Source organism: Lycium barbarum, chromosome 6 (genome assembly GCF_019175385.1).
Source record: "Lycium barbarum isolate Lr01 chromosome 6, ASM1917538v2, whole genome shotgun sequence".
NCBI lineage: Eukaryota > Viridiplantae > Streptophyta > Magnoliopsida > Solanales > Solanaceae > Lycium > Lycium barbarum.
The window spans coordinates 46,838,385-46,862,854 of NC_083342.1; the positions used below are offsets into that span (position 1 = coordinate 46,838,385).

At 36.8% G+C, this 24,470-nt stretch overlaps 1 protein-coding gene across 10 annotated transcripts; it reads left to right on the forward strand.

Moving 5' to 3' along the window:
- Nucleotides 1-6,584: 6,584 nt before the first annotated feature.
- On the forward strand, nt 6,585-18,931 carry LOC132643893 (agamous-like MADS-box protein AGL66). 10 transcript variants are annotated; one of them, XM_060360424.1, is made up of 16 exons: nt 6,585-6,816; nt 6,936-6,975; nt 7,858-7,931; nt 9,143-9,249; nt 9,578-9,760; nt 10,077-10,136; nt 10,230-10,248; nt 10,356-10,420; nt 10,540-10,555; nt 10,659-10,720; nt 12,496-12,592; nt 13,177-13,481; nt 14,190-14,523; nt 16,081-16,394; nt 16,715-17,021; nt 18,526-18,931. In XM_060360424.1, exons 5-15 carry the CDS (start codon nt 9,579-9,581, stop codon nt 16,977-16,979), a joined length of 1,719 nt encoding a protein of 572 aa, XP_060216407.1. In that variant the 5' UTR covers nt 6,585-6,816; nt 6,936-6,975; nt 7,858-7,931; nt 9,143-9,249; nt 9,578; the 3' UTR covers nt 16,980-17,021; nt 18,526-18,931. The 10 variants fall into 10 exon arrangements, with proteins under 10 accessions (XP_060216407.1, XP_060216414.1, XP_060216403.1 ...); XM_060360431.1 differs by lacking the exons at nt 6,585-6,816; nt 6,936-6,975 and having other exon boundaries at nt 7,710-7,931; nt 14,409-14,523; XM_060360420.1 differs by lacking the exons at nt 6,585-6,816; nt 6,936-6,975 and having other exon boundaries at nt 7,711-7,931.
- The last annotated feature ends 5,539 nt before the right edge of the window (nt 18,932-24,470 follow it).

Sequence of the window (24,470 nt, forward strand, 5' to 3'; positions counted from 1 at the left end):
ATGTTGATTGGGTTGTTTTGAATGTTATGTGAATTGTTTGAAGTATTCTTGAATCATGTTAGAAAGATTTCGGATTAATACTTGAATGTGGGATCATTGGTATTGACTTGATTATATGTGATTGAATTGAATATAAACGAATTGCCGATGAATTGTGTGACAAAGGTTGCTAATGTTATAATATATTTTGGATCGATTGTTGAAGTAGTTAGTATGATTGTTGGTATTGTTGTGGATAGTTTGGCCGAGTTAAATTCTCGGATTGTTGTTGATAAGAATTGGCCGAGTTAGTTTCTCGGGGATGGTGTATTTACAGGGGAAATGCTGCCAAAATTTCGGTAGACGAAGTGTTAGTTAGGATGAGATTCTTGGATATCTATAGCTAATGTTTGTATTCATTAACATTGTTATAGATTTTGGGAAGGCCAAGAGTTAAGTTGGATTGACTAAGGAAGCGGACAAGGTATGTTAAGGTTCGTCCCTTTCTTTCAAGGCATGAATCCGATGCTATGATTTCATAATTGTTTCCATATTTTCCTTGTTTTCAAAAGTTAGATGTTTATGATTCTAAGGAATGATTCCCTTCCCGATAACTCGTAAATGTTTTTCCAAAGTGTCCGTATTTTTCCAAAATAAAGGTTTATGGTATTGTAAGCTTTTATGACAATAACGATGGATATGTTTTACAACGACATTGATGATGTCGAGGATGAGAATATTTCTGTGATGACTAGGATAAGAATGATTTCATGTTCGAAAGGTACTTGGTATGATTATTGCTTTGATTTTCCAAAAATAGCTTCCGAAACTTGTTTCTGAGCCTTCAGGTGTCGATTATTGCTTTGATTTTCCTGTACTTCAAACGCTCATAACTTTCTCATACTAAGTCGGATTGACCCGAAACTTGTTTCTGAGCCTTCAGGTGTCGATCTATGTACGTACCCATCGAGTCTTGAAAATTTGTTCTATGTGCATATGTATATGATTTGGTGCCTTACGAGATTTGTGAACTTATTCTACGTTCTCTTAATGTTATCCTTCGTTGATAGTCTCCCCTTATAATTATCGTTCCTTCAAGGTGGGACAAAGCGACCATAGTTATTCCATAATGTAATTGGAGGTTACCGACCTTATGTCACTCCGATGGATACATGACTTTCTTTGGGCTCTCATGCATGCTGCCTATATGATATATGTACATGACATATGTATATGTATATGGGGAATATGGGGAAAGGGACATATGTTGCGCTATAGACGCGTTGCCACCTGGTCAGCTGGCGTAACTTATCATCCCGGACGCGGGACATATGTGGGGGAGCCGACGCTGTTCGGCGCAATGACATGTTCTATTTTCTATGTATATGAAAAGAAGTGTTTTCAAAGGAAAGATAAGCATGCATGGCATCCGTCCTAAAAGGCACTCACATGTACAGGTTACTCTCTTATATCACTATATGCTCTATGATCCCATACTATTATTATTCATACTTTATGTTCCTTATTATGCTACTTTTCATGCCTTACATACTCGGTACATTACTCGTACTGACATCCCTTCTTTTGGACGCTGCGTTTCATGCCACGCAGGTAAGCAGGTAGGCGGGTTCGATTCCTAGGAGCTCCATCAGCGGTACATTGAGAACGCTCCAGTTGTTCCGGAGCTTCAGTTTATTGGTACTACTTTTGTGTATATATTCGGGCACGGCAGAACCCGGCCCTCTTTGTGATTATATGTATCTTGTTTAGAGGCTCGTAGACAGATATGTACAGTCAGATGTTGCACAACCTTGTTTGTCCTTGTCTCTGTATATTATGTTAGTAAAGTTTATTACCACTTGTTTACGAGTACGCTATTAATGATGGTGTCGAGTAAAGAAATGACGGTATCGTTCATACGGCCCACTCAGTAATAAGAGTAAGATGCGAAATAAGAGGTACTCGGTATAGTAGTATCGGGTACCCGTCGCGGCCCCTAGTTGGGTCGTGACAATTAAGTCCTCATTAACTCGTTACTCGTATTTCCTTTCTGATACCTATCGTATGCCTTGCCTTCTCTTGGCCAACTTTCTTCCCCTATCTCTAACATCTTTGAATTCTTAACTAGGGTCATCGAATGACATTTCTTACTTATGGAAATATCGTATGCTCGTACTGTCACGACCCAACCCCGTAGGCTGTGACTAGTGCCCGATCTGGGCACCCAAACCCATCTATCAAATACATTCAAATACACAGCAGAAGCCAACACGGCTATATTCCAAATTTAGATAATTTCTAGAAAAATTTCGGCAGAGTTTCCTTTGTTTTACAGACTATCCAAAATAATCCTGCACACAGCAAACACCAGCAAAGGCCACACAGGGCTAACAAAGCAACATATGCGGACCGGCCGCCTCGGCGTATGGGATCGCCCAAACAACATATACACATATCCGAACAGAAAGACCATAACCCACAGACATGTCCACAGACCTCTAAACTGACCGACAGAATCATATGACGGGACAGGGCCCCGCCGTACCCAAATAGTCAGATATACAGAAATATGTACATGGCAAAAGATATATATACCAAAAGTGGACTCTGAATCAAAGGGAGTACTCCGAAATAGCAGAAGTGGAGCCTACAGTGGTGGATCACCGGCGTCTGTACCTGCGGGCATGAAACGCAGCCCCCGAGGAAAGGGGGTCAGTACGAAAGATGTACTGAGTATGTAAAGCATGGAGTACAGAAATATAGGCCACAACTAAAAGCGAACAGGATACAAAAGAGAGAAATGCCGAACAGTATATCAAAATGTGTATCAAAATCATATATACATAATGCAAACGAAATCATGCAAAGCTCAGGAACGTGGTCACCACTCCGACACTGGTGCCACACACAGCATAACACCAGAAGGTTCAAATCTCCGTACATCCCCGAGCACACACATATCAACATATCATATCACCAGCCATATCACAACATAACACCAAACGGAACCCGTCCCTATGGCGAGGTCTCGGGAACCGTAACACAGCATACGGCCGAATTTATCATAATGCGCACGAATCATAACCGGCCCGGGAACCGGTGAACGAATCATAATAAGGGCACGAGCGGAGTCGTGAGCAAACAATGCAATTTGTATATCAAAATAGCTTTTCAAAACTTAATTACTTCATAAGTCAATTCATTAATTAAAGTAGTCGGATAATTAATTAGTACGGAAGTTTATTTCACAAATATGTTTCCAAAGTGGTACGTATGGCTCACAACATAGCTTAGTATATCATAGTAATCAAAACATTATTTCCTAGAGGACAATTTCAAAATCGAAGATTCTTTATCGAAACTTATCCAAAAAGAGAGCCTAATAGAACGATTAAGGCATCTCGGGGTTAGCGGGCCCACCTCGGGTCAAGTCGAGGCGGCGAACATAAATTACGAACATTTAGTGTCTATGGGATCATACATAAAGATTTCGAAGTAATCCGATTTCATTTGCATAAGTTTCGGATGCTTACTTGCTTTCTAGCCAAAATAGAGTCATTAGGCTTCAGTTGAATTGAATGAATAGTAGCCATTTTTATAGATCGGATTTCGAGGAGTAGAATTGCTCCCGGGGTTCCGATATCAACCTAACATACTAAGACATGCCAAAACAAGAAGTGGGGAGCTTTACATACCTTATAAACGTCTTATGCTCACCCCAAACTCAAATCCCGTTTCGTCCAGAATCTGCAAATGGTCAAAGTTACCAATTAGAGATTCTAAGGCTTAAGAATTTCTTTAACTTCATTTTTGTCTACCGAAATTTCGGCAGCATTTTCCCTATATATCTAACACCCCCGAGACCTAGCTCGGCTCAATAAACATCAACACAGCAACCCAAACATCACAAACATCATAAGTCGCAACAAAATAAGTCTAACGTCAATATTCTTTCTTTCTACATAAATCAACAGCTTTCATTCAAACTTCGAAATACCAAACTAACATCCACATTATTGTATTCATTTACTCATTCAAGATTATTCAAACACGTCCCAATAATATTCCAAGCAATATACATAAGTTCAAACAATTCGCTACTTTCCATATTGCATCCCAAACGTCAACAACTACGACGAACTTACTAACTCGCATTGTTTTATTCCAAATTCATTAACAACAACCATAAGTCACATTTGAAGTCTTAATATCATAATTATACAAGGATATACACAAATATACCGAAATCATATACTTTTCCATAATAATCCGCCACCACTTCCAATACCAATTCATTTCGTTAAACATTCGTTTACGTTATAAATGCCACAACGACACAACTAATCAACTAAACAAATCAAATTCACCTTGCCTTCTACTCCTTGTAGCTCACGGCCACAACACCACACACACACACACCCACGATTTCATACACACACCAAAACTACGAAGTTCTCGTCTATTCTCAATCCTTATCATATTCATACCAATTCCATAACATTAAAAGGGAAAAATTCTTACCTTTACTTGAAATTCCGACTTGTCGCAAACGTGCTCCTTTCGCCAAACTAATTGTATCCCGTTGAAGAGCGCCTTGAGTACACTACAAATATGGGAAGAACAAGATTTTTAAGCCACAAACAAAAGCTAGAAAAAATTTCTTTCTCTCCAAAGGGGGTTCGGCCGAGAGTGAGTATAAGCTCAAAGTTGAGTTGTGTTTTATCTTCTTGAAAATTCTAAAGAGAAGCATTGATATATATCCAAATTAAGGGTCATGTGAAAGTCACATGACCACTTAATATGGGGCTTGGGCCAAGCCTTTGGCCGGCCACCCCCTAATTCTTGGGCCTCAATTTTTGTTAAATTTTTCTTGGCCCAATTCATTGAAGTCTCGTTTTGTAATTCCCGAATCTAATTTCCGAAATCCCAAATTTGCCCTCGGCCTTCCCCGACGTCTTAGCACCAATGGTTTCATAACCAACATAGTCATATTAACTAGAATCAAAATATTTCCTTGTAACATACAAGTCGTAATTATTTTCATGATTTCCAATTATACGAAAACACGGGAGATAACACGTACTCTTCACTAACCTATTCATTTGTGCATCAACAGAAAATTTTCCGAGGTGTAACACCTTTTCTTTCCTCAACATGGCTGAACATGTTTTAACATACTAATTATAATTTCAGTTACTAACTTTATGTCATGAGTTACAAAATTTAATTTGCAGATATTGTAAGGTTCTTCCCAATTAAACATTCAATATCATTATATACTTTGACAGACTATATGTAATGGAGTAGTGAGTATGCGTCAAAGCTAAGAATTTTGGGATTTTGTAATCTCTTTTCTTTTATGGGTGATGCAATTTGTCCTTACGTCTAATGTCCCTCAGTATCCTCATATAGTCTCGGGTGATTTAGTTTGGCTCTATGGGGAAGACAAAAATATGAATTGCTTTTCATGATCTGGAAAACAAATATTTCGATGGCAATTTGAAATTTCAACAGTAACTTGACTATATATAACATCCTTTACTAATTGATTGATATAAAGTTCTTTAGCTTTTGGTGTCTCCAGGCGAAGTATTTCCGAAGTTAAAAGCAATGGAAGGAAGCCAACGGATACGTGGATGTTGCTTAAAAAATATGCATGTAGCCTTTAATAGTTATGTGAATCAATTTTTGATAAGCCTATGATAGACGTAAGAATGTAAAATTAATTTGTAGTTTTCATAATTCATTTTAATTTATATAGAGGTTGTTTATTGATATATCGAATTGCAGTCAAGTTCTTCATTTTCTTTTAACTAATTAATGTTCTCAAGCTTTCCGGATTATCATAAATCATCATTATTGTCGTCTAGGGATCGAGTCCTTCGAGCTTATTACTTGAATGCACAAAGTTGGTTAGAATAAAAATAATTTGGTAAAGTTATTGTCTTTTACAATCCATTTTTTCTCGAGAGAGCAATTTATGTTCTTCTCTGAACCTTGATTCATTGTTTATTATTTTCCTCATTTATCAAGGGATAAATCTTTGGTGCATATAAAATGTGTCAAACATTTAGGCTCCTAAATGTAAGTTGTTTAGCTTTTATACTATGCAATGCCGCTTAGTGAAGTACAAATGCAATTTTTTGGGTTTTAGGTTCTATCCTTTAAGTTAATTAATATACAAGTTATACATGTTTACAATATTATTTTTGTATGAATATTCATAATTATGTTCTTTTTCAACTAAATTTTAAAAGGGGATTAAATAATTGTAAAATTTTCAGATTTCTTTACATATTTACTAGTATCATTATAAAGGTAATCATGACATAGTACCTGGGTGTTTGTGTAATTAGTTAATCATGACTATTCTATTGTAAACTTCTTATAAGTTTCAATTAATGTGGCATTTTGACTGGCATATAATTTTAAAAGGAAAAGATTTTTTAAAAAACTTGTTGTCCCAAACATGTTATAGCATTAAGGTTAAATAGAAAATTTATACTAAATTGTTTCTTTTTAAAATGGAGTAACTTAACACATAAATTGGAATGCCTTTATATTAAAATGAAGGTAAAATTGTATTTTCCAGTTGAATATTGAAAGTGACCACAAAATGGTCGGAGTAGGAGTAACGACTTCTCCTATTCAATCGTTCTGAGTTACCATGACCGCAGATTAGCAGCTCTTCTTTATAAATCCAAAAACCTCATTTGTTTTTTTCCTCTTCCATTCCAATCCTCTTTGTTATGAGAGTTCCATTTTCAACAGAATTATGGCATGGAGATATGTCTGCTCAATATTTTTGAGGGTGGAATCACGTTGTTCTTGCTTAGGGTATCATCATCATCATCATCTCTTTTTTCTTCATATAGTCATGCATGTAGTGCAATGTGTTACAATTGTTTATGCGTCATCATACACCTATAATTATGTATTCAATTTTTTGTCTACAGATATCGCAAAATCTAAATGGGGCTGCCTATAATCAAAGTGGTACGATTATGATGATCAACTATAATCCTATGGGTAAAAATTATTTTAGTCCTCCAACTTTACTTTAAAAATCAAAGACCTCCCCCAACATTGAACAATCGACATTTTCATCCCCTTATCTAAACTTCCGTACATTGATCGGTAATTTTATATTATTTGATTGTCATCAAAGGGTTAAAAGGGAATTTTGCTTATATTTTTAATTAATTAGTTAGTACCCTAATTAATAATATATAAATTTTACATAGTTTCCTCAGTTAATTAATTCTAACACTTTATGCGGTCTTCAATTTTTCTCCATAACCATACAGTTCTTCGTATTTGTAGAGGACCTTTCAAACTCTGATAAACAATTATTCTCCAGAAATATGAAGGTTACAAGGGTTTGAAAGGTTCTTCGGAAATATGAAGAACTGCTCTGGCTATGGAGAAAAATTGAAAACGGCAGAAAGCGTTAGAATTAATTAACGGAGGAAACTGTGAATTTTTTTTATATTATTAATTAGGGTACTCACTAATAATAAAAAAATAAGTGAAATTCCCTTTTACCCCTTTGATGATCGGTCAAATAATATAAAGTTACCGGTCAATGGCCGAATAGATTGAGATAAGAGGATGAAAATATCAATTGTTCAATGTTAGGGGAGCTCTTTGATATTTAAAGTAAAGTTGGAGGACTAAAATAATTTTTAGCCATAATCATATTATGTTATTGTACTTTTCCTTCTATAACGTTTTATAATTACGAGCACTACGATTGTTACCTTTTTATTTTCGGCGATGAACATACTTTTCAGTTGTGGAAAATGTCATCCAAGATGGTTGCATTAATTCACAAGTCTTACTCATTTTTATTTTGTTTTTGGCTTCTTTTGTTTCTAGGTATCACCATACTTCTTGACAACTGACAGAACCATTACTTGTACAATTATATGAAATTCTGATTCTCAATGCAGGTAAGCAATGAGATTCCAAGGTTAAGGGTACAAAACAAGAAAGCAAAATAGAGAATTCCATGTGTAAATGTTATCTTAGGGTGACTGATTTTTTCCCAAACTTCCTGGATCACACATGCAATATACTTAAACACTGAACTAAATTCAGTTACTTTCCCCAAACTTTCTTCTTATCCCTTGATACGGATGATCATGTATTGTCAGATCATTGTTTCTCTTCCCAACAGAAATTACTTTTCCCCCTTCAACAGAAATTTCAGGGACATAGTGAAGAACATATGATCTAGCAGTCTTACATAGTATTTGCATGGTATCTTATTCTTCAATTGTATTACTACCTGTTACATTGTATCTTATCCACTACTAAACAAATCTCTACTTTCCCCCTGAATTTCCCATTGGAAAATGTTCAGTGGCTATTAATTTCCCACTGAATGACGGTAGGAAAACCTAAATAGTAGTGTTTTCACACAAAAAAATAGAAAAATTATGAATTATCCGAGCGTTTCAATGGGAACCTATTTCACACCATGTGTTTTCCCAGTGAGCTCGTTCGGTGGGAATGAGGTGGGAAAATTATGTTTTATAGCACAAATTTTCCACTGAATGTCGATGGGAAAACCCTATGTTTCTAGTAGTGATCCTTCAATTCTACTACTACTACCTATTACTCCGATTGTTGTGTTTATCTTGCTATTTTGTTGTCATTATTTTCCTTTTCTATCCTTCTTTGATTGCATTTCTTTTGAGCCAAGGGTCTTACCGGAGACAACCTCTCTGCCCCACAAAGGTAGGGGTAAGTCCTGTGTACATGCTACCCTCCCCAGACACCATTTGTGCGATTACACGGGGTATATTGTTGTCTGTTTGTAGTGAAGAAAACACGATCAACCATATTTGAATTTCTATGTGATGATTATTTAGGATACTGCAGTTTCTTGTACAAGTTCTTTTACATATACGCCTTTATTTTGACCCTGAAAATGATGAATTTGCTAGGGTTTTGGTTGTTTATGTGCAAATTTACTCAAATAACGCTCTATGCAAGTTCATTGTAGTTAGTTTAGAAGGGAGTGATACTTCCACTCCGCTAATTGATTATATCCAAATAAAAACTTCGTTGTGTACAAACAAGATAAATTTTTCACTGCTGAGAATTTTACGAATCTAAGTCTCGTTGTGTTTTTTTGCCGCCCTGCATTTTATCTTAGGTCACCTCATACTGCTGGTGTCATGAAAGAGAGACATTGTTCTTAGAATTTCTCGGAAGTTGGACTCTGTAGGAAAGTAGACATTGAGTTTTTGAAGCAAAGGTAAGGTAAATTTCTTACCTAACTACCTGAAACTTACTGCAACTGTTGTTTATTGTAATAGCATCTTACAAGAAAATGGAGATAATCGCCCAAGTACATGTTTTGGGGGCATGATTAATTTTCAGAACTTCCTGGATTACATATGTATAATAATTTTAGTACACCGAAACAATTTTGTTTTATCAAATTTTATCCACTAGTAAAATGGTTAAATAGGGGTATGAATCGGGCATTGACTGGTTACCAACAATCACAATTCAATAGAGTGTATGTTCTTAAGTTATTTGATGTTATATGCATCAAAGAGTTGAATCTGTGCTTATGGAAATGCAGAATGGGAAGAGCAAAATTAAAACTGCATAAGTTGGATGGTAGTAACCGCATAGGAGTATACTCAAGGCGAAAGAAGGGACTCTTGAAGAAAGCTAATGAGCTGTCAGTATTGTGTGACATTGACATCTTTCTTGCCATGCTTTCACCAGGCGGAAAGCCTAGTGTATACAAGTCAGAGAACAGGTACTTGCTCCCACCGCCATAACTCAGTATTAAACCTTTAAATTTCCATCCCTTAATGTTATAGGTCTTAGGTTAATGTGTGATTGAGTTTGTTTCAAGAAATACGATTGTTGCTTTTTGATGTCAAGATACTACTTCCAAGTCAACAATTTATGAGATATCAAGTACGTTATGGCATCCACCTGAATGGAATTACGCGAATACTAAAAATTATGTGTCTATGTTAGTAGTTTAAATCTAACAACTTTAGAGACCAGTTTTAGCAAAATCCTTTCTACTGATAAATCTTAAATCCATTAAATTGTTCTTCCTCCAGTAGCTTCGAGGACATGATTACCAAGATTGCCGAAGTAAATCCAGAAGAAAGGGCAAAGAGGTACCATAGCACATTCATACGAATAATTGTGTTGATGAAATGATTAATGCGTGAAGAGTTAATCTTAGAGATGTTCTTTTACCTGATTAACAGGAAGATGGAGTGTCTTGAAGTAAGTCCAACCTTCCTTATTATATATAGGAATGGCCTGTTTCCACTCATTTGTAATTCAAAATTTAAGGTGTTTGTTGATGACCTTCTCTGGATTTGAATATTTAGACAATAAAGAAAGCTTGCAAGAAGTCTGATCACGATGTAAATATAGGAGAACACCTCTCTCCTGGGTATGTTTCATTTTACTGTCAAGTAGTTCGGTATACCTTTCATTTTAGCAAGCAAGACCTGTCAGGTTGAAAAATTTTACTTCAAAAATACTGAAACTCTTCTGCTTATTCTTTTTCAGGGATTTGACAACGGAGGTAGTAATTTTATTTGTCACAAACATATCACTATGACTACCAAATTTGTCAGCACTAGTGACAATGATAGTCAACTTTACCCAATTTCTTGTGTTTGAGACAGGATATACATTTTCTCTCACATTCATTAAGAGTTCGACTTTCAGACATCGAGGATAGACTCAGGTAACTTCTTTGATCTTTTTGGTTGATCATACTTGTCATAGGATATCTTCCCCTACAAAACAAAAGAATAATTATAGATTAGTCCTTCTATATCTAGTCTTTTATTAGAAGGAGCACTGTTGTTCTTTTTTTTTTGTAAGTCTTTATATTTGTTCTGGAACTGTTACACAGAGCAAATATTTTAGATGGTATATAGAGTCCTCAGAACGCCGCCAGTACTAGTATGGTGCAACAAATTAGTTAATAAAACTTCCAATGGAATGAATAACATGAAAAGTTTTCGTTGAAGAACCTGAACAAGAACAAGATGCAGATGTTGACCAGTAGAGTACGATTGATGCACATAACTGACATGTGCTCATGAATGTGAACAAAGGGTGGGGAAGAGTGTTAAGGCGAAACCTAGTTTAATTTTACAGTGGTTTGATACAGTTTGAGAAGGCATTTTGTTGGGATATTTTAAGTTACGTGTGGCTTTGTCTTGTCCTCTTATGTCGGCATCCATTCTTGGCGTGCTACTATTCCATTTATGATTCCCGTTTAAGAGTTTATATGATATCAAGCTGTTACTCCATTTTATGAGTTTATGGACTCAGAATGCCTAATTTCTTTTGCAATTCTGACTTGTCCATACATTGTGATGAAACGAGAAAGTGAGCTGACAGAGTTGGTTCAAAGAGCTTCTTTTTCATTTCCATGATAGCAAATGGATTTTGCTGTGTTAGTCTCAAAATTATTATACAAATACTGCAGAAAAATATTCTTTTCAAACTTTACTTGAGCCTTATATCATAAGATTGGACTTATCTCACTTAAGAGATGAGCCTTTCTCTAAACCAACTTCACATTTTGAGGAGAACTTACTTTTTTGATTCAAAATCCCATTATGAACTACCCTAACGAGTGACGATCATTTTGTCATCATAGGTTTGGCTGAGTATTGTGATCGTGTTTTACAAGACCACATCTATCGCATATATGGATAAGCATTTAAATAAAAATCAAAGAATTTTGTAACCCTTGTGACCTCAAAGATGGAAGATGCATAGTATGTGGTCAATGGTCATAGCAGATACTGTTTTGGGGTGGCCAATAAATTGTGGCAAAGTTGCTAACTAATTTTTGGCTTTTCTGCAAATATATAAAGGATGAGTCTATAACTTCATTTGTTTTTAATTCTTTGCTTGATGTGTAGCTGAATCAATGCTTATAAGGTCACTGTTGAAAATACAATTAAGCAAATAAAAGTATGCTCCCTCTAACAAATTAAACTTTTAGATGACATGGGCACATACTTCAACATGATATCAGAGCAGGCAGAGATCCTAAGTTCAAGTTTCTACCACTACCCTTTTTGAAAAAAGACATCACATGCTTGGCCCATGGAAATGAAGTAAGCCTGCCCATGCGTGACAGTCGTAGTGAAGACATAATTAAGTAACAAAAAGTGTGCTCTATCTGACAGTTTAAACTTTAGATAAGATGGTCACACATTTCAACATATACATTCCTGTGTTTCTCTTCCAGAAAAGATGTATTCTCTTTCGGGAATATCCCTTGTTATTAGATCGTTTTTGCTAATTACTTTATGATAATTCTATCTTTTGTTTAAAAATTAAAGGTGTTGCATGAATAGATCAACAGTAAGCTGATTCAAATTTCTTTCCCCTATTTCTATATTATTATGCATCGTTTACTTGCTATTGTGTCTTCAGATAGAGTCCTAAGAACCATAATATGACATTTCTTTTCCTGTTGTGATTTGGAATATGCAGGCTTTGGAAGAATCTTGACAAGATTGACAACATTCAACAGCTTAGGAAGTTGGAGGACTCGATTTCAAAATCTCTTAACGAAATCGCAAAACATAAGGTATACGTAAATCTTACGCCATCGACCGTAGTTCTGTATTTGATTTACACACTTATGTGTAGCCAATCATCATATTTGTTATGACTGATCAAATTAACTTGTTATTATTGATTTACTTCGAGAAGAACTCAAGGGCCTAAAAGGTTACTCTACTGTTGGATATATATTTTTCTTGACCTTTTTAGTTAAAGTCACTTTGTTTTTCAAACAAAACTAATAAAATTCTCCCGTTTGGTATGCATACCCGGACATATCTTATGATGATATATCTATGAAAATCATTGGAGTGTAGGAGTCATATTGATGCTCTGCAGTAGACTGTAAGCTAATTTCCTAATGGAAATGATATAACTACAAATAAACAATTGAAAACAGCTGTTAATAAAATACTGTCCTTGGCCGTAATGTCCAACATATTCATTATTTGTCTTTTGATTGTCTTTTTCTTTTAAACTATTTGATAGAGATTCACATTAAATTCAATTAGTGGTTAAATATACTGTGCAACGATAGGTAAAGAGTTATGTGTTGCATTTATTTTATTGTGAATTACAAGGTTGTAATGACCACTCTCTGCATTGCAGTATGGGATGGGTTCACTAATTTTTTGTGCTGGGGAAGATATTCAGCCTTCTCCTGTCCAACATGGTATGGATTTACCTTCAAACTTTGATGCTGGGAAAGAGCCCCATCCATGTTCATCACTCCATTGTTGTGATAGTGAAATTATGGACGCATACGAAGACCTGAGTTCATTTGACTCATCTTTACTTAATGATACTGGGCAAGACTTCCAGGCTTCTTCACTGATGCAGCATGGGATGAACGAGTGGCAAGATCTCTATCAATGTTCATCAATCCACGGTGGTGTGGATGTGTACCCAGTAGGGTGAGTAGTTACCTTTATGTTAAGCTTCAACAACAACAACTACATACCCAGTGTAATCCCACAAGTGGGGTCTGGGGAGGGTAGGATATACGCAGACCTTACCTCTACCTTTGCGGGGTAGAGGCTGTTTCCGAATAGACCCTCGGTTCAAAAGAAACATAGTCAATACAGGATTGCAAGAAAAATAAGACAGGAAAATATCAAATATAGAACAAATGGTGCAACACATAGTAATACACACATAAAGATAATGATCTACGCGATACCAAAATAATACTGCTAAGAGAAGAGGAGATGGAAAGGCCGCCCCCCCCCCCCCCCCCCCCCCCCCCCCCTTCTCTCTCACTGAGAGCGACAACAGTGCCATATCCTGTCTAATCACCTCCCCCCAGTTCTTCTTCGGCCTACCTCTATCTCTCCTAACTTCTGCAACCGCCAATCTCTCACACTTCCTAACTGGTGCATTCTCACATCTCCTCTTCACATGCCCGAACCATCTCAGTCTCGCTTCCTTCATCTTGTCAGCCACAGAGGCCACTCTGACCTTGTCCCTTCATTCATAATCATATCTCTCCTAGTATGACCACACATCCAATTATCATATTTCTTGTTAAGTAATAGATTTTAATATGTCTATAATTTTTAATTGGCTTTGATATCTTTATTGCTATTTCTAATTGTATCATGTTACTGATTTGAGGTCTCTAGGTTTTTGGAGGAACCATCCTTTTCTTTTGAGAGCTATACAAATCTTGTTGGCAACAAAGAAATTGAAGTGTCTAAGCCAGAATCCCAAAAATTTGTACCTGATGAAGTGTTTCTGGATTGTGAATTAAATCAGGAAGATATTGAAACAGAGTTTGGATTTACTTTTGATGTGCCACAAGTAGAACTATTGGATGACCAGGGAATTTTTTTTTACTGTAGTACTGACAACAGCTCCAGACTTCCTCAATCTCATTTTGTTAACATCCATGATAGTTCAAAATCAGCATCTGGAACTTGTGACAATATGATGCTAGAAGACTCTCTAAACTTTCTGGTAAGTTTTCATCTTTATTCTTTTGGCTTAGTCAGATACTTCGTCTCTCCAATATTTTTCCACTCGTTCCACGTTTCATTACTCTCCGTTTGATAACAATTTGATTGTTTTCTATCATTGGCAAAAAGATCTATCCATGTGAAACTAGTTTTTAAATAAAAGCTATAGGAGAATCGTTTGAACACTCACGGCTTGTCATCAGCATCGTGTCTAACTTCCTGGACGTAACTATGTTAATTTGAAAATTATTATAGAACCGCAAAACAAACATTTATATCAAACCTTACAATTCAGATTTATATCATAGAACTGTTCGTTATATCTCCTACGAATAATCTTTTCCCTAACCAACTTTACACTTTGAGGGAAGGCTTCTTCTTTCGAGGCTAAATCCATTGTCCAACTGCCACGACGATCATTTCTGCATCTTAGGTTTTGAAAAGCTTGTAATTTTATCATATCAACACATGCAGATAATTTCTATGACATTTAATGGATAATTCAAATGGTATTCCAGAATTCTGTGACCCATGTGACATCAGAGATGAAGATGCCTAATCTTGTGTATGTGGTCATAGCAATTTGAGGCGACGTTTGATGAAAACCTAAGCAAATCTATTAGCCCATTGTTGTCTTTGTAGACATATCTTAGTTGTTAGTCTAGGATGCATTCCCAAATTGTCCACCAGCTGCATTTTTAGCGCAGCGCTTATTTGGCAGTATTTCTCAAATCCTTTCAGTAACTTTGTGACATTCAATGTTAGACGTGCAGCTGAAGAAATGTTTAACATATCATACACTTCTTTCTGTGTCTTGAAGAAAGGATTTTTGTTTTTCATTGATATCCCATTTTATCGGATTTCATTTGATAATTTAGTGAGGTTAGTTGACCAGACTAGCAAAGCAATGAAAATTTAACATAAATTGACCAACAGCAAGCTAACTCAAATTCTTTTCCACCATTTTCTCTTGGCAGAAAGCATTGAGTTATAGTATGGCAATTTCAGCTCTCTTGTGATGTGGGGAACTGTAGATTTCAGAAGAAACTTCACAAAATTAACGTCATGCAACTTAGAAAATGATGACATACTTGTCAAACTCTCTTAACGAAATTGAAAAGCATAAAAGTATACTTAGATCATGCTTCTTCAAACAGCCCATTCTGTTAAATTAACACACTAATATTTTTTTTATGATGACCTCCAAACAAGGAATTACTCCATGTGGTAGATAGAGAGCAAAAGAGGCTAAATGTTTACATCATCGTTGGATAAGTATTTAGTTTTGTCCTTTTAAACTCACTGTAGATGCCTCTGATATGATGGTATCTTTACATTTGTAGAGTGATATGAGGGTATAAGAGGAATGGCGATGGTGGTAATATATAAAATATTTAACAACTGGCTCTTAGGTTTCCAAAATCCCTCATTATTTTTAAGTACTCTCATGGGTGCCATTGTGATAGAAACTAATTATTAAATTTAACTAACAGGCAAATTGTAGGACTCTGAAATTCTCTCTAAACTACAATTTAACAAACACCTCTTTTAATTTCAGTATGGGACGGATTCATTATATTCTTCGATCAAGCATGGGACAAATTCACTTTCAACCCATCTCAATGTAAGCTTAGCAGTCTATGCAGGTGGTGATTGTGAAAATATGGATGGATACGACGACCTAAATGTATTTGATTCATCTTTAAAATTTGATGAGAAGCAAGAATTTCAGTCTTCGTCACCGATCCAGTATGGGATGAATTCACCTGTAAGTTTTGATGCTGGGCAAGAGGGGAATCGATTTTCATCAGTCCAAGGTGGTGATAGTGAAAGTAATAATGGATATGAGGACCTAAATTCGTTCGTACAAGGGTAAGGATTTACCTTTATAGTAAGCTTCAAGCTGCCAATCCTCATAGTCCTTGTTAATCTGGTAAAGTTATGTTATAGATATCAAGTAAGATAACTATAACAAGATACATTGATAATTTCTGCCACTGATACTAGTGCCACCATTTCACTAGTTTAGATAAATGTAGTACAAAATATTATTTTTCCCGTTTTAACATTCATGCGCCCCCACTCATCATCATCATCATCACCACAACCACCATCTTTATCTTTATCTTTATCTCTATCTTTATCTATAGAGATAATTATCACCCGCTAATGTCATTGATTTGGGATTTCAGGTTATTAGAGGATCCTTGTTTATCTTTCGAGAGCTATACAGATATTGCTTGCGACCATGAAATTGAAACTTTCAAGCCTGGATGTGAAAATTGCTCAGCGGATAAAATGTTTCTTGATTGTCAAATAAATCAGGAAGATCTTGAAATGGCATTTAGATCTACTCTTGATTTGCCACTGGTAGAGAAGATGGATGCCCAGGAAAGCACTTTTGACTGCCTCAACAAAGGTTTTGGACTTCCACAACTAACATCTATCATAGTGTAGAACCAGAACTTGTGACAATATGATCACTATCTCTACTTTCCTGTAAGTTTCACCTGTCTTAGTGTTTTATTTCACTTGGAAACTCCTCTCTATCCGTGTACAACTCCTTCCCCATTTCCTTACTCCTTATATGTTGAGATATTTGATTTTGTTTTATCCTTGGCAAAAGATCCACATATGGGAAACTAGTGGTATTTAATTTAAGTGATTCTGCTCAAGTAATGGTCTTTATTAGTCTATCTATCTTCTGCAACATGACGTCTAAATTGCTAGTGTCAATACTTCAAAGGGGATAACGCACGTCTTAATGTAACCACATCTATTATCTCTAAAATTTTCTAGTATATATTAGATTTCCCTCCCATGTGACACCTCAGTACGTACCGGGATAGAACAAAGCAGGTTGTAGACAGCTTTGTTTTTGTGGATTATGACTATCTAGAGGATATTAGAATCAACTTCTTCTCATTTATGTTGCCTCTAGTTGATATAATTTTGTTATTTGTTTACGGTGTATTAAAACATGAACAATGTTATTGTTTGTCTGTGAATTTCTGAACTCATATAGCTTAATTGCTTGATCATGAGCTTAAAGATTCCTGTAGGCTGTAACAGTTTTGCATGCTGTACCTTAATAGCTATTGCCCTTACAGAACTATTCCTTAATTCTTCCATTTTTTTATGTGTTTGTGATGGTAAAATCGCAGCTCATTATATAGCAGTATTGGAAGCAATGGCAAACATCTAAAATGCTTCTTAAAATAATTGCAGGTCATCAATTTTTATGTATTCCAAACCTCCTTAACCAAATAAATTTTCCTTTTGCTTTGCTAATAAGTGTGCTATTTTGCCTCGGCATGGATATTATATAAGGAACAAAATGTTAACTTTCCTTTGCATTGAAAAAAAGTGGATTCATAAGTACTGAAAGTTTTGAAAAGCTAAAATGTTGATTTTGAATTAAAAGGTGGTGATGTATATTAGTACTTTGTTTCAACTGACATAAACGATTGTGGGTGCTAATTTTATCAAGTGGTTTAATTTTATGTTGTGAATAATGTCTGTAGCAAGAACATAAGAAATTTAAGTAGTTTAAGGAAAATTTTAATTATATACACGGTATAAAAGAAAGCATGGATGTACACGAATCTCATGAACATAATAACAATGACAAACCCAGCCGTATATTCAAAATCGGATCGTTGGCCTGAATCCTCGTAGTTGTAATATGTTTATAGATGAAAATAAGTTTGACTGTTAAGTCTATAAACCAGGTTTCTGACAATCCAAAAAATAAAATAAAAATAGAAGTCTTGACAATGATAACAGTAAAAAAAATAATACTGATGAATTAGGAATGTACAAAACTAAATTAGGAACGTATATAAAGTTTCCCTTTACATACTATACTCCCTTTGTATAATGTGTGTAGACTTATTTGCACTTGAAACCTGGAGTTTGTTTTCCACTTTCTATGCGCAAAAGTATTGTCCATTACTTCTCTTTTGCCGTTGTCATGCAAGATTAACTGCGTTGATTTGGTCAGCTCTTCGTGCAGCTAGCTAGCTTGCCTGATGTTGATTTTGCTGGTGACCTCAACTCAACTCATTTTGCTGAAGCTCTAAAGGTTTCCTTCAATCCATGGATACTGGCAAAGGAAACCTAAAGGGCTCGAATACCATGCCACATTGCCAAAGAGAATTGGGATGCCAAATTTGTAATATATTTCCTCGTCTGGTTGGACTCATTCATAACAACCTTTTTTCTCTATAAAATAAATTTATGAGCAACTACGTGCAGAATAATGTTAGCATTTTAAGGTCAATTTTCATGTTCAAGAACATAACGTGTTGCACATGATTTGAAATCTTTAAATGGTGAACAAATGTGATACATTATGATAATTGTGAGAGTTATACTACTTTAATGTATACGATCTATTGTTGTAAACCTATTTTCTTTCGCTTGTATGATTTCAAATTTCCAAGCACATTTCCAACTTTTCAATGTAAATTTACAATCTAATGGAAGTGAATGGATATGAAATTTGGAAATAGATTTTATAATCGGAAAACAGAAAGTAATAGAATAAGGACCCCTGGTCCTCACATATATTAAGGAGATACTTACATAAACAACTATAGTTTGGCTAATTACGGCTTGTAGCTACTAATTCTTTATCATAGGGTGTATTCTGTTGTATTAATCTCAATTCAATTTGATTATATTCAATTTGGTTGTATTCATTCATAGCTACTTTTACACTGTATTCAATTCGGTTGTATTCAAACAACAAAATTCAAAACATACAAGCGAAAATACAAAAAAGAATATCCTTCGAAATACATAAATACAAGCGAAAATACAACAAGATACATTGTATTTACACTAAAAAATGACGAATACACTCAAATCCATCCAGATCTGAGAAATACATAAATAAAATACACTCAGATCTGAGAAAATACACTTGTAGGCCATGGATTTTGGCCAGAGATGATGACGACGGTGGAGGAAGAAGAAGAAGATGACGGCGGTGGAGGGAGATGACGACGGTGCTAGAACTCGAGTTTTCCCGTGGGATATGACAACGACTAGAGATGACGAATCTAGAATCTTGGATTAGTGAGAAAAACCTTCAACTTTAGAGATAAAGAGAAGGAGTCTCTCTCTTGGGAGATAAAGCAGTGTCAACATCGGGAAAAGAAAGTGAATTGATAATCTGAGATGGCACTCCAATGTAATATTAGTGCTGCTTGTTGCTCGTCGATACACCCATCCTAAAGTTACACAAACGCGACTCAGTGGAGGGAGAAGAAGGAGACTGTTCTCAATGTATTTTTCTCTCTGGTGTAGCACTCTTCTTTAAATATATAGTATAACTATGGTAGGTTATTAAATACATTGTATAGCTACGTAAGTTAAATAATTTAAATCATAGTTACTGTAAGTAAATACCTCTGAGATGTTATCTACACTATGTAAAATTTCATGTATTAAGTGTGCCACTCGGTGTTACAGCTATATAAAGACTAGTATCGCTTGGCCCGAGCCCAAACCAACATTGAAGTGCCCGGGATCACCACACTGGAAACACCCTCTAGGAGCCACAGACCATTGAGAAGGTCCAGCGCCCGAGTGTCCATCATGGCCTAAAGGCCTAAAAGCAGAACCCTGGGACACCTGTCCCGAATTATAAGGACCACTTCTTGACTGACCTCCCTCGAATATCGGCATGGCTGTATAAATGTCACGACCCGACTAGGGGGCCGCGACGAGCACCCGGTGCTAGCCCACCCGGGCACCCTCTTAGCTCTCTTATGCTTACATCTAGGTGAGCCACATAATTAGACATGCATTTCCATTCATTCATCAAACTAGTCCCATTGGACGACATTACCATTATATCAGAATTGGCATTTATACCACATCAATATACATGGGCCAATGTGGCCGACAAAATGATATACAACATATAGGCCGACAAGGCCAGACATAACTAACCACATACACGTGACTACGAGCCTCTAAGAATAGTATGATATATCACATGAGCGGGACAGGACCCCGCTATGCCCATAATTATATACACAAAAGAATAGGTACCCCAAAAAGGTATGGCTCCGAAGGAAGTGGAGCTCTCTATGCAATCTCAGAATAAGCAGCTATGGATCAAGTCTGTCTCCCTGTGCACCTGCGGGCATGACGCAGCGTCCACAAACAAAAGGACGTCAGTACGAAGAATGTACTGAGTATGTAAAACATGATCAACATCGATATAGAAACATAATAAACAACATATGAAGTAGCATAGGAGGGGAGACAATAATATCATCGTCATAGCACTTACTTGCCTTTCATAGGGACTTCCCATTTCTCACACATACTCGTGCCATATTTGTGCTCGTATTCGTATCCATATACATGTCCTTATCCGTATTCTTATACATAGTCTTATCACATTCATATTCATATTATAAACATAGTCATTTTATATACATAACATTTACATAGCATACCCGACCTCATAGGATCGGTGTTTCATACATGTTTGGCCAACCAAGGCTCAAGGTCATACATACCTGGCCCTACCAAGGCATCAGGGTTATCCGTACCATCTGCAGAGGTGTGCGCGCGTTACGTAATCATATGCATACTTTATACATATTCATATACATATATTCTTACCCGGCATTATAAGCTCGGGGTTTCATTATAGCCCTTCATAGGCACATATAAGTATACTAGCCCGTAGGCACCTTTAACATCATTATTATTACCATCGTCATCACTATCATCATCATTTTCGCTACATTTGTATCTTAGGCTTACTCGCCATATGAGGGGCGTAGTACAATCGTAGTACATATCAAGGATCGTGAGCTTATGAGCTCGGAATATCAATCATTTGGAAACAACATACTCATATAGAGGAATTAGGAATTTGGCCAAGAAACCATGCCTTATGAAAGAAGGGTTAGCCTTACATACCTTATCGTCGGACTACTCTACACTTTCACGTACTCCTTCGATGCTCACGTTTCTACCTTCATTAGGGTCATACTATCATTAGCACCGATAACTAGTACACATGGCTAAAGCTAGAGAAAATCGGACAATATCTCCTTTATTTATGCAACATTTGTCCATATCGTAATTCAACTCCCAAACGTCAACAATACATTCATAATGTCATATCAATGGCCATTAATCATCTACATTATCCACAATCATGATTCAATTCAAACTATTTCTCAAAACGTCACTATTCATCATTCATAACCCATTTTGCTATTCTCTTCTAATGACCAAGCATTTCAACTGTCAAATACCTTAAACAACATATAAATATCATGAATCTTACCTTAGAAGTTGTAGGAACAAGCCTTAGTCGATAATAATCCACTTTGATCAAAACCCTAGTTTTCCTCCATTTGGATTTCTTGACTTTGGATGATCTTTGATGGGTTCTTACTCTTGATTCACTTGTTTATGTTGTTAATCACTACAAACCCTTGAAAACTTATGAAATAGATGTAGAGAGATGTTTTAGAGAGAAGGGGTGTGGAAGGGAAATGAAATGAAATAACCTTGGTCCCTTACATTTATTGAGCAAATCTGTCCCGACCAAAATATACGGACCAACATACGGTCCGTATAAATTGTACGGGCCGTATGTCTGGCCGTACTTTTGGTCCAGAAACTTTTGGCCATTCTGGGTTGATTATACGGTCCAGACATACGGACCGTATAAATTATACGGCCAGTATGTTTGGCCGTATAAATTATACGGCCAGTATGTTTGGCCGTATAATCCCCAGTGATTCCGAACTTCGATTCGTCGATTCGTTTTGTCTCCAATCCCTATGGAACCTTCTTAACACTTGTTAAACACTTCATTAGCAATCTAAGGGACGTTATCATAGTTCTCCGAAACATCATTAATTGCCCATTAAGTCGTTACTCGTATTTCCTTCCCGATACTTATCAAATACTTTGCCTTCTCTTGGCAATCCTCTTCCCCCATATCTAACATCTTTAAAATCTTATCTAGAGTCGTCGAATGCCATCGCTTACCCATGAACATATTGTGTACTCGTACTCCTTACTAGTTCATTCACTTGCGTACCAACGAAAGATTTTCCGAGGTGTAACAATAAACTTGTCTACTGAACTAATGGTGGCAACTCTTACCAGGTAACCCCTACTCCAACGAGGTACCTCCATAACTATTGAAGTGGGGCCTCTTGCCTGCCCACTCGTCATAGTCCTTACATCTAATAAACTCGACCTCATTGACCGCGTCCACTATTTTCTAAAGAGAAGTTTCGGAGGCAAACATCTGAGCTGTAACCAAACGAAGACGACAAATCAAGCCATTGGTGGATCTCCTCACCCTCTCAACCTCATCTGGAAGAATCATCAAAGCATGTCGAGACAAGGCATGGAACTTCATCTCATACTCGACCACTATTATGCGATCCTAGCATAGTCTCTCAAACTAATCCCTCATCCGCTCCCTCACACTATGGGAAACAAACTTCTCCTAGAACGCCACAGTGAACGAAGCCCAAGGAAAAGGAGGATACCCCACTGGCCTGGTCTCAACATATGACCTTCACCACTGCTTGGCGGGTCCAATCATCTGAAAAGTGGTGCAGTCCACCTCGCAAGACTCTACTAACCCGAGGTTTTACAACCTCTTATGACAGCTAATCAAGAACTTATAAGCTTCATCATTAGGGTTCCTATCATACCTAGGAGAATTCATCTTCTTAAATCTATCGAGCATCTTCAGTTCGTCCATGGTCATTGTGGGCTGAGCACCTGGGGGTGAAGTAATTCCAGGAACTAGTACACAAAAGAAACAAGGAGCTGTAGTAGCAGCAGATGGCTGAGCCCTGGTGTTTGAAATACGAGAACAGTCATATGATCAGGAGTCTGTCCTCCGACCCTTGTCTGAGAACCATAAGGAGTGACAGGTAGAATACCCGCCAGTGCCATACTCTCAAGAAACCCCAACATGTAAATGAAAGTATCCTGAAGCACATGTGTAGCAATGAAACCCAGTGGTGCCTGTGTCGACCCAATCTCGTCGGCTTTAATATGCTCATCCTCCAACTAAAATTCGGCTTGGGAGATGCTGCTCTAGCACGACACTGAGCATCTGCTGCTAGTCAGCCCTTGATCAGTGCTGCAACTCATGCTTTACCCCTGCCTCACCCTCTGTCCCTGCCCTATCCAACGGGCCTTGACAACACGTGCAGGTGCAGGTGCGGGCTCCTGTTCTCCAGCCGCGTTCGAACGAGTCCTCACCACTTGTGAGAAATAGTTAAACAAAGAGATTTAAAATTCAATAAAGTCAACAACGCACGGTAAGAATGAAAGAACAAAAATTTCCTAAATGTCCTATAGCCTCTCGAAGATAGGTACGAACGTCATCGTACCGATCCACAAGACTCTACTAGACATTGTTCTTGTCCTTATGATACCGGTGAAAGTAGTGCTCTGATACCAAATTTTTAGGACCCAAAATCTCAAGTGTACGTGAGGGCACCTACTCTAACCCGTAGGTGAACCCAAGTAAAAGCTTAAGTCTTTTAACTATCATAAATGTGGAAAACTAAGTCATACGCCTCTCAAAACTTTGAGCCATAAGTACAAGACCCACTAATATGGAGCACAAGTCTGAAAGTCTATAATAATTGTCTGAAAAGTAAAGACAAAAAAGTAAGATAGATATGGAGTCTGGTGTCATGGAATAGCCAGTAGCTCACCCTGTTAACTCCAGAAGATATGCCTCAATGATCGGCGGTAACTCATCCGCTACTCAAACTCAGAACATAAGTTGCACTTTGAATAGGTGCAACAAGTGTAGAGTGAGTATGGAGCAGCATGTGCATTCAGCAGGATCATTGACCCACCCTAAGCTGAAGCGATGGCGAGGGTTGGTCTTTCCAATACTTACCTCCACATTTCATTAGTAACCAA